This window comes from Dipodomys spectabilis, unplaced genomic scaffold (genome assembly GCF_019054845.1).
Source record: "Dipodomys spectabilis isolate Male_0828 unplaced genomic scaffold, ASM1905484v1 ptg000299l, whole genome shotgun sequence".
Lineage (NCBI taxonomy): Eukaryota > Metazoa > Chordata > Mammalia > Rodentia > Heteromyidae > Dipodomys > Dipodomys spectabilis.
Window position 1 is genome coordinate 2,751,862 of NW_024870976.1, and position 14,207 is coordinate 2,766,068.

The 14,207-nt window shown below is 58.4% G+C and overlaps 2 protein-coding genes across 2 annotated transcripts in view; both read left to right on the forward strand.

The window, feature by feature from the left end:
- The window catches only part of Ssu72 (SSU72 homolog, RNA polymerase II CTD phosphatase), a 33,826-nt gene extending 25,333 nt beyond the window's left edge, over positions 1-8,493 (forward strand). Inside the window, exons 3-5 of the mRNA XM_042701954.1 lie at positions 5,088-5,227; positions 5,992-6,110; positions 8,055-8,493. Of these exons, the coding sequence (XP_042557888.1) occupies positions 5,088-5,227; positions 5,992-6,110; positions 8,055-8,156 (361 nt within the window). The 3' untranslated portion in view covers positions 8,157-8,493. The remainder of the gene's footprint in view (positions 1-5,087; positions 5,228-5,991; positions 6,111-8,054) is intronic.
- Positions 8,494-9,331: 838 nt separating this feature from the next.
- Positions 9,332-14,062, forward strand: Tmem240 (transmembrane protein 240). Its single transcript, XM_042701955.1, has 4 exons — positions 9,332-9,420; positions 9,996-10,102; positions 13,201-13,409; positions 13,479-14,062. The coding sequence occupies exons 1-4, from the start codon at positions 9,364-9,366 to the stop codon at positions 13,625-13,627; spliced, it is 522 nt and encodes a 173-aa protein (XP_042557889.1). The 5' UTR covers positions 9,332-9,363; the 3' UTR covers positions 13,628-14,062.
- Positions 14,063-14,207: the final 145 nt, after the last annotated feature.

Here is a 14,207-nt window from a genome sequence, read left to right on the forward strand (position 1 = left end):
ATGCGCGTGCGGTATGCCCAGCTCTGTGTGTGTGTGTGTATGCGCACGTGTGCGGTATGTGTATATATGCCAGTACTAGATCTTGAACTCGGGATCACTTGAGTCATACCTCCACTTATATTTTTTTCTCAATAGTTTATTGGAAATAAGAATCTCACAGAAGCCAGGCACTGGTGGCTCACACCTGTCATCCTAGCTACTCAGGAGGTTGAGATCTGAGGATCGTCGTTCAAAGCCAGCCCAGGCAGGAAAGTCCGTGAGACTCCAATAAACCACTAGAAGACTGGAAGTGGTGCTGTGGCTCAAGCAGTAGAGCACTCGACTTGAGTGCAGGGTCAGCGCCCAGGCCCAGAGTTCAAGCCCTATGACCGGGAAAAAAAAAATCTCACCGACTTTCTTGCCTGGGCTGGCTTTGAACTGTGATCCTCAGATCTCAGCCTCCTGAGTAACTAAGATTATAGGCGTGAGCCACCAGTGCCCAGATAGTTTTGTTTTCTTAGAAGCCCATGCTGCTTTCCCATTTGACTTTGACATGTCCCAGGTGGTCCCTGGCTCTTGGAGATGGAGATGGAGATGAGTGAGTAGTCCTGTAGTGAGTAAGTGAGGGTCTGGGTTCCAGCATTTTCTTCAGTCTTCCTTTGAATACGTTTTCATTTAACATTAAATTGCCCTGTAAGTTGCCTTGGAGCCATTTGACTGTCTCTTCCCTGCTGGAGCCTGTCCGCCTGTCCTTGTAGCCTAGTAACCAGCGGCATTGCCACTGGGCCCAGGACTTCTGAAACTTGAGGGCCGAGGGTAGCTACTGTTAGTCAGGCATTTGGAGAAAGTTGGCTTAGAATTTTGTCTTGCAGCTTATTCTCTGTTGTGTGTAACTTAAAGAGTATTCAACAAAACAAACAAGTAACTGCAGGTTCTGTGGGGTTGAACCAGGCTGCAAAGCTGGTATGTCAGGCAGCCTAGGCAAACCCTGCCCTGCATACTTTATTTATTTTTGTCAGTCGTGGGGCTTGAACTCTGGGCCTGGGCACTGTCCCTCAGCTCTTCAGCTCAAGGCGAGCGCTCTACCACTTGAGCTACAGCGCCACTTCCGGTTTTCTGGTGGTTTATTGGAGATAGGAGTCTCACGGTCTCTCCTGCCCGGGCTGGCTTTGAACCATGATCCTCAGATCTCAGCCTCCTGAGTAGCTAGGATTACAGGCGTGAGCCACCAGAGCCCAGCCCCCTGCATACTTTAGGTAGACACTGGCCATAAAAGATTGGAAGCTTTTTTTCAAAACTTTGTTTTTTTTTTCAGTCGTGGGGCTCGAACTCTGGGCCTAGATGCTGTCCCAGTGCTCTACCACTTCAGCCATAGCACCACTTCTGGTTTTCTAGTGGTTTATTGGAAATAAGAGTCTCACGGACTTTTCCTGCCTGGGCTGGCTTTGAACCCCGGTCCTCAGATCTCAGCCACCTGAGTAGCTAGGATTTCAGGCATGAGCCACTGGTGCGTGGCAGGTAGATGACCTACTATCAAGCACAGAGCCCTGAGTTTAAACCCCAGTACCCCTGCATGAAATGTATTTGGATGTGCAAGTAAACCAGGAAGATGGAAAATCTTGAATGAGGTGTTGTAGAATTAGGAAGATGGTGGTAATTGGGTAGAATAAAGAAGAGGCATTGAGGCTGTGCGCCAATGGCTCATGCCTGTAATCCTAAATTCCCCAGGAGGCTGCAATCTGAGGATCATGGTTATAAGGTAGCCCAGGCTGGGAAGACTGAGATTCTTACCGCTAATTAATCACCAGAAAACCAGAATTCACACTGTGGCTCAAAGTGGTAGAGCCCTAGCCTGGAGCAAAAGAGCTCCAGAACAGCACCCAGGAACTGAGTTCCAGCCCCACAACTGAAAAAAAAAAAAAAAAAGAAGAAGCACAGACAGGCCAAGGCAGGCATAGGCTAGCTCCAGAACCTTTTATTTTTTATTATTGCCAGTCCTGGGGCTTGAACTAAGGGTCTGGGTGCTGTCCCTGGGATGCTTTTTGCTCAAGGCTAGCTAGCACTCTACCATTTGAGCCACAGCGCCACTTCAGGCTTTTTCTGTTTATGTGGTATTGAATTATAAGGAACTGAACTCGGGGGCTTCATGCAGGCAGGCTACCTCTCTACCACTGAGCCACCTTCCCTGCCCTCCAGTGCCACCTTGGCAAGCACGTGGCAGCCACTGGCTTCCTTTAGACCGTGTGTGTGTGTGTGTGTGCCACTGGCTTCCTTTAGACTGTGTGTGTGTGTGTCCTGGAGCTTTAACTGGCTTCCTTTAGACCGTGTGTGTGTGTGTGTGTGTGTGTGTGTGTCTGTGTGTGTGTGTGTCTGTGTGTCTGTGTCCTGGAGCTTTAACTGGCTTCCTTTAGACCGTGTGTGTGTGTGTGTGTGTGTGTGTGTGTGTCTGTCCTGGAGCTTTAACTTGGCCTGGCCGCTGTCCCTGAGCTCTTCAGCTTAAGGCTAGCGGTCTACCACTTCAGCCACAACACCACTTCTGGTTTTTGACTGGTTTCTTGGATGTAGGAGTCTCATGGACTTTCCTGCCTGTGCTGGCTTTGAACCAAGATCAACCTAAGTAGCTAGGATTATAGGCGTGAGCCATCATGTTCTTTTGAAGTAACATCCTCAATTGTAGCTATGTTCTAGTTCTCCTACTTGTCTTTTCCATATCATTTAGTGTCAAGAGAGCACAGCAGTGTTGGTGGCTGCCTGGAGAATCTGCCCAAGGCTAACCCGAGGCCTCCCTCTGTTGTCTGCCTCTGTCAGTCTTGTGGGATCTTAGAAATATGTTCTCTTGAGGAAAGCTTCCAGGATGCTCGATGTCTCCTGTTTGCTCCTCGGTGGTTCTCTGCTAAGATCATTCTGGTGTGGCTCTGTCCGGGCTGTGGTGGATGCCTGTGGTAGAGATCTCCCAGGTCTGGGGTGACCTGGTCTGACACACTTTGGGGGCCCCGGGCCCTTCTGAGAGCGAGTGCAAGGTGGGGTCTCCCGCTACCCTGGCTTCCACCTGCCTCGGGCCTCAGGCCTGTATTCACCAACTCACTCCACAGCCTCTCCTTGGAGCCACAGGCACCATGGCATTGTCACAGCCCTCCCCGACTGGCGACCAGCGCCTGTTCCTTCCGATGTCATTCTAGGGCAGATGCTGCCCGCAGCCTCAGCTTCTGCCTTCCTCCAGCTCTCAGGCTGCTGCGCTCCCTGCAAGGACCTCGGCGACACAGATCTGTCAGGCTGCGCCTCGCTTTCACTTTAATAAAGTCTTTGGCTGTGCTGGCTGTCTCTCACCTCCCCTGCTTCTTGCAGTCTCACCTGCACTTTGCTCCTGTGTGATGTGAAAGGGAAATTCAAGTTTGACCTTTGGTCAAAGACCAGGTTAGGGTTACTTTCCTCGGAGACCTCCACTCCTCCACAGGCCTTCCAGCCTGGGCAGCCCGGCCGCCTGGTTGGGTGCACAGCCTCATTGCCTGCTCGGTACAGTTTTTCTCTTCCACACTTTGGTCACAAGGGTCTTTTCTTTTTGGTTTGAGACTAGAATTTGAACTCAGTATCTGAGGCTTGCTTTCACTAGCTGGCACTCTACCACCTGACCCCACTGTTGGAGGTTACGTGGAATCTTCGTTTTGTTTTGTGTTGAGAAATGAGTGCAGCTGTGCTTGTCGGGTGTCCTACTTGGGCCGAGGGGGTGTCAGGACCCCCAGCAGGGCCCTGCAGCTGCTCCCACCAGGACTTGCTGAAACCCACGTTCCCCAGGATCTTTGCTCTCAGCCTAACTGCAGGAGGTGGGGCGTGTCAGGAGGCTGAGGCTGGCCAGCCAATGAAGCAGGAACCAGAGGCGCCTGGCCACGAGTGTGTGCCAAAGCCGCCGCTACTGTCTAGATAGTAGGAACGATATTTTAAAAAATAATATGAGCTTATTTAAATTAACTGACAAAACACTTCCTAAATCCAGGAGTTCATCAATGGAGTGTGTGCCTAGATTACACGAGGCCCTGGGTTCTCTTCCCCAGCATCAAAAATCTCCTAAGCAGTCTTCTTTTCTAAAACAGACTCATGGCTGGCCGCTGACTGTCAGATGCCTAGAGTGAGCGAGCTCTTGGGCCGCGCGTGCTGGGGACTGCGTCTCTGTCTCTGGAGAGGTGCGTGCTCGCAGACTTCCGTGGTCGGGGTGGCCCAGTCTTGACCCTTGGGAGGCCATGTTTCTCATGGCCCCTCGGCCTGCTGGGCTCACCACACATGCCAGCACCACTTGCCTCCTCTCCTGAGCTCAGCCGGTTCGCGTACCTTCCCTGCTCCCCAGTGACTGACAGCAGCCACTGTGGACCTTGCCTCCTTGCTTTTACCTTGCTGTAGTTTTCCTCCAGGAATCCTGTGACTTCTTGCATCTTTCTAGCTTCCACTGAGCTGGTTATATGTCTTTGCTCTTGGGCTGTAGTTCAGAGGGTGTTGACACTCTGCTGGCTTGCATGAGGCAGAGAGAATAGGGAAAAAGTCACAAAAGAGTTGGGTGTTTGTGGCTCATGCCTGTAATCATAATTACTGTACTCAGGAAGCTGAGATTTGAGAATCATGGTTCAAAGCCAGTCCCAGCAAGAATGTCTGTGAGACTCTTACCTCTAATAAACTACTAAAAAAAGCCAGAAATGGAGCTGTGGTTTAAGTGGTAGAGTACTAGCCTTGAGCACAAAGCTTAAATGCCTAGGCCCTAAGTTCTAGCCCCAGGACTTCCACATTCAAAAACGTAGTAAAGGAATTTCAACCAGTGCTCATAGACAACGCAGAGAAAGAAGGTAGTAGGACAGAAGGCACTGTCAGAGAACAGTTGTGCTCTGCAGCAGGCAGGTCCCTGCGTCTGCTCTGTGAGGCGTCACAGCAGCCTGAGCTGCTCTGCGGCTGGGGCTGTGCAGTCTTGCCCAGCATGAGTTTGTCTCCAGGCCTCATAGAGAAGCCACCGTGATTCTCCCCAAGCCCAGTGGGGAGCACCAGGGCCTGGGCTCGGCGGGATGTGGGCATGTTTACAATGGTGACCAGAAGCTGTTTGTCTAAAGCTCCTTGACTCCAGTGTCCAGCTATACGCAGAATGGCATTTTACATATGTTGGACAGAAATAAGAGAATCAAGCCCAGGCCAGAGAGGTTCCAGAACTGCAAGGACCTGTTCGATCTGATACTCACTTGTGAAGAGAGAGTCTATGACCAGGTGGTGGAAGGTGAGCGTACAGAGCAGCCTGCCGCATCACCTGCGCGCTGCTGGGCTGCTGTGCGCACGGTGCCGGCCGGGAGGGCTGTCTCCAGCGCGGGGTGCAGGTGGGGCTGTGAGTCCTGGGGTGCAGTCCTCAGCCCACTCCGGCCTGCCCAGATACCTGTGGGTTTGGGGTCTAGGAAGAACAAGCAAAGGAGTGGGCATAGCAGATGTTCCAAACCTTTCTGCTTGAGTATACCAGGAGAGAACCACCGACGTGCTGGTCACTGTTGTTGTTGACCCTGCCAGTGACTTGTTCACAGGGATACTGACATTGTGTAGAAGGTGCTGTGGAGCGGGCACTGGTGGCTCACCCTGTATCCTAGCTGGCTGCTCTAGAGACAGAGGTCCGGGGATCAGGGTTCAGTGCCAGCCTGGGCAGGAAGTCTTCGAGACTCTCATCTCCAGTTAACTACCAGAAAAGCTGGAAGTGGGGCTATGGCTCAAGTGGTAGAGAGCTAGTCTTGAACAAAAGAAGCTCAAGGACAGTGCCCAGGCCCTGAGTTCATGCCCCAGGACTCACACACACACACACACACACACACACACACACACACGCTATTGATGTTAAAGCACTGGAGTGTGATAGATCTCGTGTTCATGGGGGCTTCCTCAGAGGAGGGGCCGGCCACCTGGTGGGGCAGATGGGGCAGGGTAAAGGGCTGGGCTCCATCTACCGCCTGCTGTGTGATTCCACCCCCGCCCCCATTTGTGTTACTTTGTCCCATTCAGATCTGAACTCCAGAGAACAGGAGACTTGCCAGCCAGTTCACGTGGTCAATGTGGACATCCAGGACAACCACGAAGAGGCCACCTTGGGGGCCTTTCTCATCTGTGAGCTCTGCCAGTGTGTGAGTACAGGTGCCTGCAGTCCCTGCAGGGGCGCTGGGCTGGCCTGTGCTGCAGCTCTTGCCAGCTCAGGCCACCACCAGCGTGTTAGAGGATCTGCCTCATGGTTTTAGTTTAAAGTCCAGGCTGGTAGGGCTGGAGGTGTGACTCACGTGGTAGAACCCCTGCCTGTGGCTTGCAGTGCCCTGCGTTCATCCAGACACCAATCTGCCAGATTAACAATTGGGCACTGGGCAGCTCATAAGCCTAGCTGCTCAGGAGACTGTGAGTTAAGGATTGAGGTTCAAAACCAGCCCAGGCAAACACAGAAGTTACCCAGTAGGATGCCAAAAATAGACATCCATGTTGTTTAATGGCAGAGCTCCAGCACTAGCACAAAAACCTCAACAGAAATTGTCCTGGTGCTTTGGTTGGCCTGACAGGTGTGCAAGACAGATGGCTTGTCCACCACATCTCCCGGTGCCTCCTGTGGGAGACACGGCAGCGTAAGCAGTGGCCAGTCTAAGGCCTCCAGGCAGCACCCAGCCTGCTGTGCCAAGGCCCCACTCTGCCCTCCTGCCCTCTGGATTTGTCGGGGCATCTGACCTTTCCCGAGGGTCCCTGACCAGTCTGGTCTCTGACATGGCCACACTGCCACGCCAGTATGCTATGAAACTGTCCTGTGCCTGCCCTGCCCTGTGCCCTTGGGATCTGTGTTTAGAGCAGCTGTCTGTGTAGGGACAGAAACCATGAAAGTCATGACTTAGTGTGTAGGACCAGTGGGAGTGTTGGGTAGGCAGGCCTAAGCTGGTAGAGAAGATTGGGGCGGGGGGGGGGGGGGGCCGGGGCGCGCGCAGGATGAGACCTTCCATCCCGTTTGTTAAGGCCCATTGTGGCTGCTTCAGCACTAGAGCTGTCTGCTGTACAGGAGAAAGGCTAGAGATAGGCTGGGAAGGTGGCTCAGTGGTAGAGTGCTTGCCTAACATGCATGAGGTCCTGGGTTCAATTCCTCAGTACCCTATAAACAAAAAGCCAAACATGGCACTGTGGCTCAAGTGGTAGTGTCCTAGCCTCTAGCGGAACAAGTTTAGAGAGAGTGTCCAGGCCCTGTTCAAGCCCATGACTGGCAAAAAGGGGGAAAAAAAAAAAAAGCTGGGTGCTGGTGGTTCATGCCTGTAATCCTAACTATTCAGGAGGCTGAGATTTTAGGATAACAGTTCAAAGCCAGCCCAGGCAGGAAAGTCCGTGAGACTCTTATCTCTAATAAACCACCAGAAAACCTGAAGTGGCGCTATGGCTCAAGTGGTAGAGCGCTCGCTTTGAGCTGAAGATCTGAGGGACAGTGCCCAGGCCCAGAGTTCAAGCCCCATGACCGACCAAAATAAAATTAGAAAGGCTGGAGACACGTCCATGTGAAATGCATGCAAGGTGTCACAGACTCCTCCTTGTTCAGAGGCAGCGCCAGCCAGGGATGGGCTCAGAGGGCTGGAGACCACCCAATACCCAGCCTGCTTCACTCCAGCGTGGGTGCTCCTAGGGCATGCGCAACCTGGTTGCATCTGAGGGTTTCAGCTGAGAGGGCGCCACATACGCTGCCCAGTGCCCAGGATGGCCACAGCACAGCTTCTTTGCTGGTCAGTATCGAGCAAGTGTCTCACTTCACACATGCAAGCTATGGACAGCACTGGTTGACAAGGTCTTTGGTGCCTGTCTCCAGCTCCTGCGTATCCAGAGCCCCCTCCACATCCGACTCTGCTCCCAGGGAGGGTTCTGCTGTGGTCAGTGGGTGTCTGACCCATCCTTCCACAGCGGGTGCCACCAGGGCAGGCCTGGGGCCCTCCGTCCTGAGGAGGATGTCCTAGAGGCCTTGCCCTGCACCCCAATTCTATGCGTGCAAGGGGCAAGCCTCACGTGGGGCAGGATTGGGTAGGGGACACTCAGTGTCTCAGGACCCTGTGTTCTTTCAGATCCAGCACACGGAGGATATGGAAAACGAGATCGATGAGCTGCTGCAGGAATTTGAGGAGAAGAGTGGCCGAGCCTTCCTGCACACGGTCTGCTTCTACTGAGCTGCCTGGCTGCCTCCTGCAGAGCCCTCTGAAGCCCTGGTTCCTGTGTCTCCTTCTCTGTACCCTTCCTCCTCCTCGCCTCGCTGGCGCAGGTGGAAGGGGTGGTCCGTCATGCAATGTACATATGAAAATGAGGCATACAGAAATGTCAGTTAAAAACCATTCTTTCCAGCCCTACTTTTCTTTACCCTCCCCCCTCCCCAAAAAAGGAAAACTACGGTTTAGCACATGAGCCCCCAGCATGTGTCTGCCACCAGCCTGTTTGGACCCAAATTCTGGATTGTACAAATACAGCCATGGGTGTGTCTTCTTACCAATAAATACATGCTGCTGGTCACTTGCTGTGCCCTGCCCCCCGCCCGTGAGTGCACCTGCCGCGCTGCTCAGTCAGGGTGGCCACGCCGTGGGCCTGGGCAGCAGTCCCTTCCGGGACCCCACATCCTGAAGGAAGACTTGTCTGGGCCAGGGCACGGAAGGGTGATGAGCTGACAGCCCTGGACTCAGAGAGGCCCGGGCCTGCTGGTTACCACTGTCACGGCCTGGGCCTGCCTGACCCCTCTGCTCCCCATTCCTGCCTCCCACCTACCTCGGCCTGCGGCCCACACCCACATGGACACTGGCTCTGCTGACCTTGGCGCCCTCTGTGGATGGGGCCTGGGGCGGTCCCGCACCCCTGCCTCGGGGTCCTCCCTGCCTGTGGGGACCGTCCAGGCGGGATCCCGCAGCCGGCAGGGGAGGGGGCGGAGCTCGCAGGAGGGTCCCGCCGCGTCTGGGGAGAGGAGGACAGGTGTTCACTCTGGGGCCGGGCAAGCGTGGCTGGGCCGCATCCCAGGGGCTGGGGAGGAGGCTGGAGGGGGGGTGTGGAGGGGAGGAGGCCGGAGGGGGGAGGGGACGGCGCGGAACGCACGGAGGGAGGGCGGGGCCGCGCCGACCGCCGGGAGCCCGGCGCAGGGAGGGCCGAGGAGCACCGAGGAGGGCCCAGGAGCACCGAGGGCGGAGCGGATCGCAGCAGCCGGGCGGCGGGCGCGAGACCCCGCCGCGGCCCCGTGCCCCCGCCGGTGCCGCCCGCGCCCGCGCCCGCGCCCGCCCGGGGCCCACGGCGGCGCGCGCTGACCTCCGCGGAGGCGGCCGCGGCTCAGCATCGGGCCGGGGCCGGGGGGGCGCCGGGGCCGGGGGGCGGCGCTCAGGCCCGGCCCGGCCCCGCCCGATGCCCATGAGCGCGAACACCATGATCTTCATGATTCTGGGGGCGTCGATCGTGATGGTGAGCGGAGGCCCCGGCCCGGCCCCACCGCCCCGGCCTCTCCTCCCCACCGCCCCGGCCCGGCCTCTCCTCCCCACCGCCCCGGCCTCTCCTCCCCACCGCCCCGGCCCGGCCTCTCCTCCCCACCGCCCCGGCCCGGCCTCTCCTCCCCACCGCCCCGGCCCGGCCTCTCCTCCCCACCGCCCCGGCCTCTCCTCCCCACCGCCCCGGCCCGGCCTCTCCTCCCCACCGCCCCGGCCTCTCCTCCCCACCGCCCCGGCCTCTCCTCCCCACCGCCCCGGCCTGGCCCCACCGCGCCGGCCTCTCCGCCCCACCACCCCGGCCTCTCCTCCCCACCGCGCCGGCCTCTCCTCCCCACCGCGCCGGCCTCTCCTCCCCACCGCCCCGGCCCCACCGGCCCTTGTTTACCAACCGCGCGGCCTGCGCCCTAAGCTCCCCGCCCCCGCCCCCCGCCCCGCCGCCCGCGCCCCGCATCCCGTCTCCGCCGCCCGAGCCCCGTCTCCGCCGCCCGCGCCCCGCTGCCCGCGCCCCGCTGCCCGCGGCCGCCCGCGCTGACCGGCCATGGGCTCTTCCAGGCCATCGCGTGCTTGATGGACATGAACGCGCTGCTGGACCGATTCCACAACTACATCCTCCCGCACCTGCGGGGCGAGGACCGCGTCTGCCACTGCAACTGCGGCCGGTGAGTGCGCCCCAGCCCCGCAGACGCGCGAGCACAGGGGTGCGGGCCGCAGCGCCGTGCGGGAGCCGCCGGACCCGGGGCGGCCGGGCCGGAGGCTGAACGGGCCGCGGCCTCCCCGCCCCGGGCCTGGGAGCCCTGGGTGGCGGCCGCGGCGGAGGCCCGGCTCCAGCAGCGGAGGCTCGCCCAGTCGGGTTCCCCTCCAGCTGAGGGTCGGTGGACTTCCCACGAGCTGGGCGGTCGAGGGCATGAGGTCAAGGTGAGAAGGGCGTCTTTAGTGCGCCTGCCACAACTCCCTCCCCCCCACATTACAGATGGAGAAAGGGAGGCCAGGGTGGGCTGCGGGCGGGCGCTCAAGGTCATGGCCAGCCTGGCCACACCCCTAGGCCACCCTCCCCGTGTGCACGTGTAGCTAGCGAGGCATCCTGGCCATGCATGCTCGTATGTCCATGTACAAATAAACATCTTCTCATGAGCCACGCATGTGTGTACCGTCTGTGCATAGACATGTGCGTACACAGCGCACGCGCACATCCGCATGCACTCATTCCACACACACTCATGTGGTTACCCTACCAGACAGAGGCATTAAAAGGCAGATTTGTCTAAGATCACGTGGCTAGAACGGGGGCATGCACCCCAAGACCTGTGTTCCTCACCCCAGGGCTCTGCACACATGGGGGCATAGCGTGTGCGCGCGTGCACACGAGTCGCGGCAGCTGCATGTCTCCTAAGAGTGTTAAATGGCTGTGGTTGTGAGCTAGTGTGCTGAAGAATACAGGCCTTAGCGGGGCAGAGCTGGGCATGGAGGAGAGTTTACTGGATGAGAGACCCCGTGCTCCAGCCAGCGGCCCACAGACTGACTGCCATACAGAAGGCTTGGCGCAGCACATGACCAGCCCCACGGCCAGGCCGGCTTCTGAAGTGGGCCTGAAACCAGCTCAGGGTGGACTTTGGAGCCATAGCCGTGGGTAGTGCACACTTGACACATGTGGGCCATTGCGCTGTGACTGTGTGGGTCTGCCTGTGACAGCACACTGAAGGCTGGCCATTTCCAGTGTGTTTGCCTGGCATGTGGGGACATCTCATGCAGCGTCCAGGGTATGTGTGGACACGTGCGTGCCAGGCACCTGGGCACCAGGCCTGTGTATACAGTAACGTGGAACGCTACACCCTGCTGTGGATACAGCGTTTCTGCGTGTGTGTCTCTACATGTATGTGCTTTGTACACAACTCTACATACTGGATATGTAAATTCATCGTACAAAGTACCCTTGTATATTGACAACATATATGTGTATGCAAAGTACATGTATATAAAACAATATACAGCCCCATGTGCTTGGGGAAACGTCAGAATGTCTCTGTGCAGGTGCACTGACTATATAGATTGTGGGTTTGCACACGGGGCATCTGTGTATACATCATGTACACACATTGCACAACGGGCACCACCCATGTATACACTTTGCCTGCAGGATGTGTATATGTGTGTCTGCCTTGCACATGCCTATTCGCAGACCTGTGTATGGAGGGCACCTCTGTAACTTAACGCTCTGAAGCGCACACGTCAGCGAGCACCATCTGTGTCTGTGCACACATTTGTGCACATGACAGCATCCTACAGAGGGTGGCTGTGTGCAAAGCTGAATGAATATGCGTCTGTGTGGGGATTATGGGACCCATGTTCACAGTATACACGCATGGCCTGTGCATGTGGCCCGTGAGTATACATGACATGCATTCTACCTCAGGTGGACACATGTAGCACATGTGGCACAGGCAGGACACATCTCCAACATGTGGCCCAGCCTTCTGCTTTACTCTGAGGCCTCTGAGCTCTCACCTGCGGCGCTGCACCCGAGGAGGGAGCACACAGGTACTTAGGAGCAGTGGAGGCCTCTCAGCAGAGGCCTGAGACCTCTTGGGTGGTTGCTGTGCAGTACTGCTGCCATTTCTTTTTTCCTTGATCCGTGGTTTTCTATTTTTCTGTCCTACCACCTTGGAGCCCTGGGGGGCGCCATGTAGATGGGGCCAAAGCCTGGTGGGGTCCACCTCTGCCGGTGCCCACAGCGGCGGACCTGCCAAACTAGAAGCGCATCTTCTCTTGGGGCTGGAATTGACAGCTGCTGTGCCAGTCATGGCCACAACTCACCAACAGGCGTGAGTTGGAGGCCCCAGCCCCAGGGAGGAAGACGGCTCCTCCCCCCCCCCAGGATCTGCGCACATCAGCGGGGCAGCCGGGCTCTGGGTGGCCTTTCATTTGAGAGAGGGTCTGTTGCAGGCAACGGAGGTACCACCTCGGCACTGGGGGGGGGGGGGGAGGCCTGGGGAGAGGAGGAGGAGAGGGAAGAAGAGGCGGCCTGGGGAAAGGAGCTATTTTCATCCTGTTGGAGGTGTCAGTATATCCCACAGAGACGCAGGCAGCTCGTGCTCCAACAGATCTGGGGGTAGGAGAGGCCTGCCCACGGGGATACAGCACACATGCACCCCCCCCTCCAGGAGAATCTAGAAACTACTGTCCTGGAGCCAACTGACCTAGCAGGGCCATTCACCTGGCACCACAGGGCTGGATGGCTTCCCCAGCCGAGCCTGGGAGCAGGGCCAAAGGCCAGGTGCAGTGTGGGGCTGAGTTGTGCAGCCAGGGTCACTGTGGCTGCTAGCACCCCGAGGAGGGGCTCGGAGCCTGGCCTGCTGCGCTGGGCTAGCTAGGATGCCATCTATACTAGGAGCAGTGAGTGGGCACTGAATGGGGAGAGAATGGGTGCTGGGCAGAGTACCCGCACAGTGAAGCAGAGGCGGAGACGGTGGGAGGCAGGCATGGTGGCCACCGGGCTTGCAGGTCCCCAAGGCCAGCAGGTGGCTCTGTGGAAGGAGGCCACGGCCCCAGCCCTGGATTTCCCCAGGCCGTGCTCGGCTCCAGACCAAGGCCTCCACGCACCCCGGCAGCTGCTGGGTGGCCGGGGCCTTGGGCAGCCCGATGCTTTCTCCCAAGCCAGCAGCTGGGGCTGCTTCACAGACCTTCCCAGGGTGCCCTGTAGGAGACACACCGCTGGGCCGGGGTCGGCGGGAGAGGTGCCAGCCCGCCCTGCCGCCCGCAGGCACCACGTCCACTACGTGATCCCGTACGACGGGGACCAGTCGGTGGTGGGCGCTTCGGAGAACTACTTTGTGACGGGCAATGTGACCAAGCAGGAGATGGACCTCATGCTGGGGTTGCTGCTAGGCTTCCTCATCAGCTGGCTCCTGGTGTGGACGGACGGCGTGCTGCACCGTGCCGCGCGCGCCTGGAGGGCCGGCCGGCACCACGGTGAGTGCGGGGCCCGCCGCAGGGCCACCCCGGCGCGGCCCGGCCGCCTGACCGCCCTGTCCCCCGCAGATGGCTCGTGGGCCTGGCTGCCACGGCTGTGCAGTCTGCGGGAGCTGGGCCGGAGGCCACACAGGCCCTTCGAGGAGCCAGCCGGGAACATGGTGCACGTGAAGCAGAAGCTCTACCACAACGGCCACCCCAGCCCGCGGCACCTGTGAGCCGCGCACGGGACTCTCGGGGCCACTGTGCAGATGCAAAAGGGACCTTGTGGACGCCCACCCAGCTGGATGGGACTGCGGCCTCAAGCCCAGTGCGTCCTGGGCTGTGGCCAGCTGGGTTATGGCCAGTGGGCGTGTCCAGCAGGTGCTGTCTCCTCTTTTTATAAAGGGTGTTGGGTGGGGGCTGGGGTGGGGCCGGCCACCAGGCCTCCGGGGCAGCAGCCTGACCACAACAGTGGGCAAAACACAGAGCCAGGCTCTGCTAAGGAGGGGCTGGGGCTGCGGGTGGAGGGGCATCGGTAGGAACAGGCCTGGCCTGCTTCACACCAGCCTGAGGCCTCATCGGGTAGAATACTGTTTCCTGTGCACCTGTTGTCCATCTGGGAGAGGCAGCAGGGTCTGTGCCCATCTGCACAAGGGAGCATGTGCATGGGGTGTGGGCGTGGGACCGGAGGGGCCGTGGGGGGGCCGTGGGGGGACAGGCCCTCAGCAGGAAGGAGCTGGTGGCCCCAGCAGTCCCAGCCTCACTGTGAAGCCCACTCTGCCTGGCCAGTAAATTCTCCAGAAAGCTCCAGCCTCT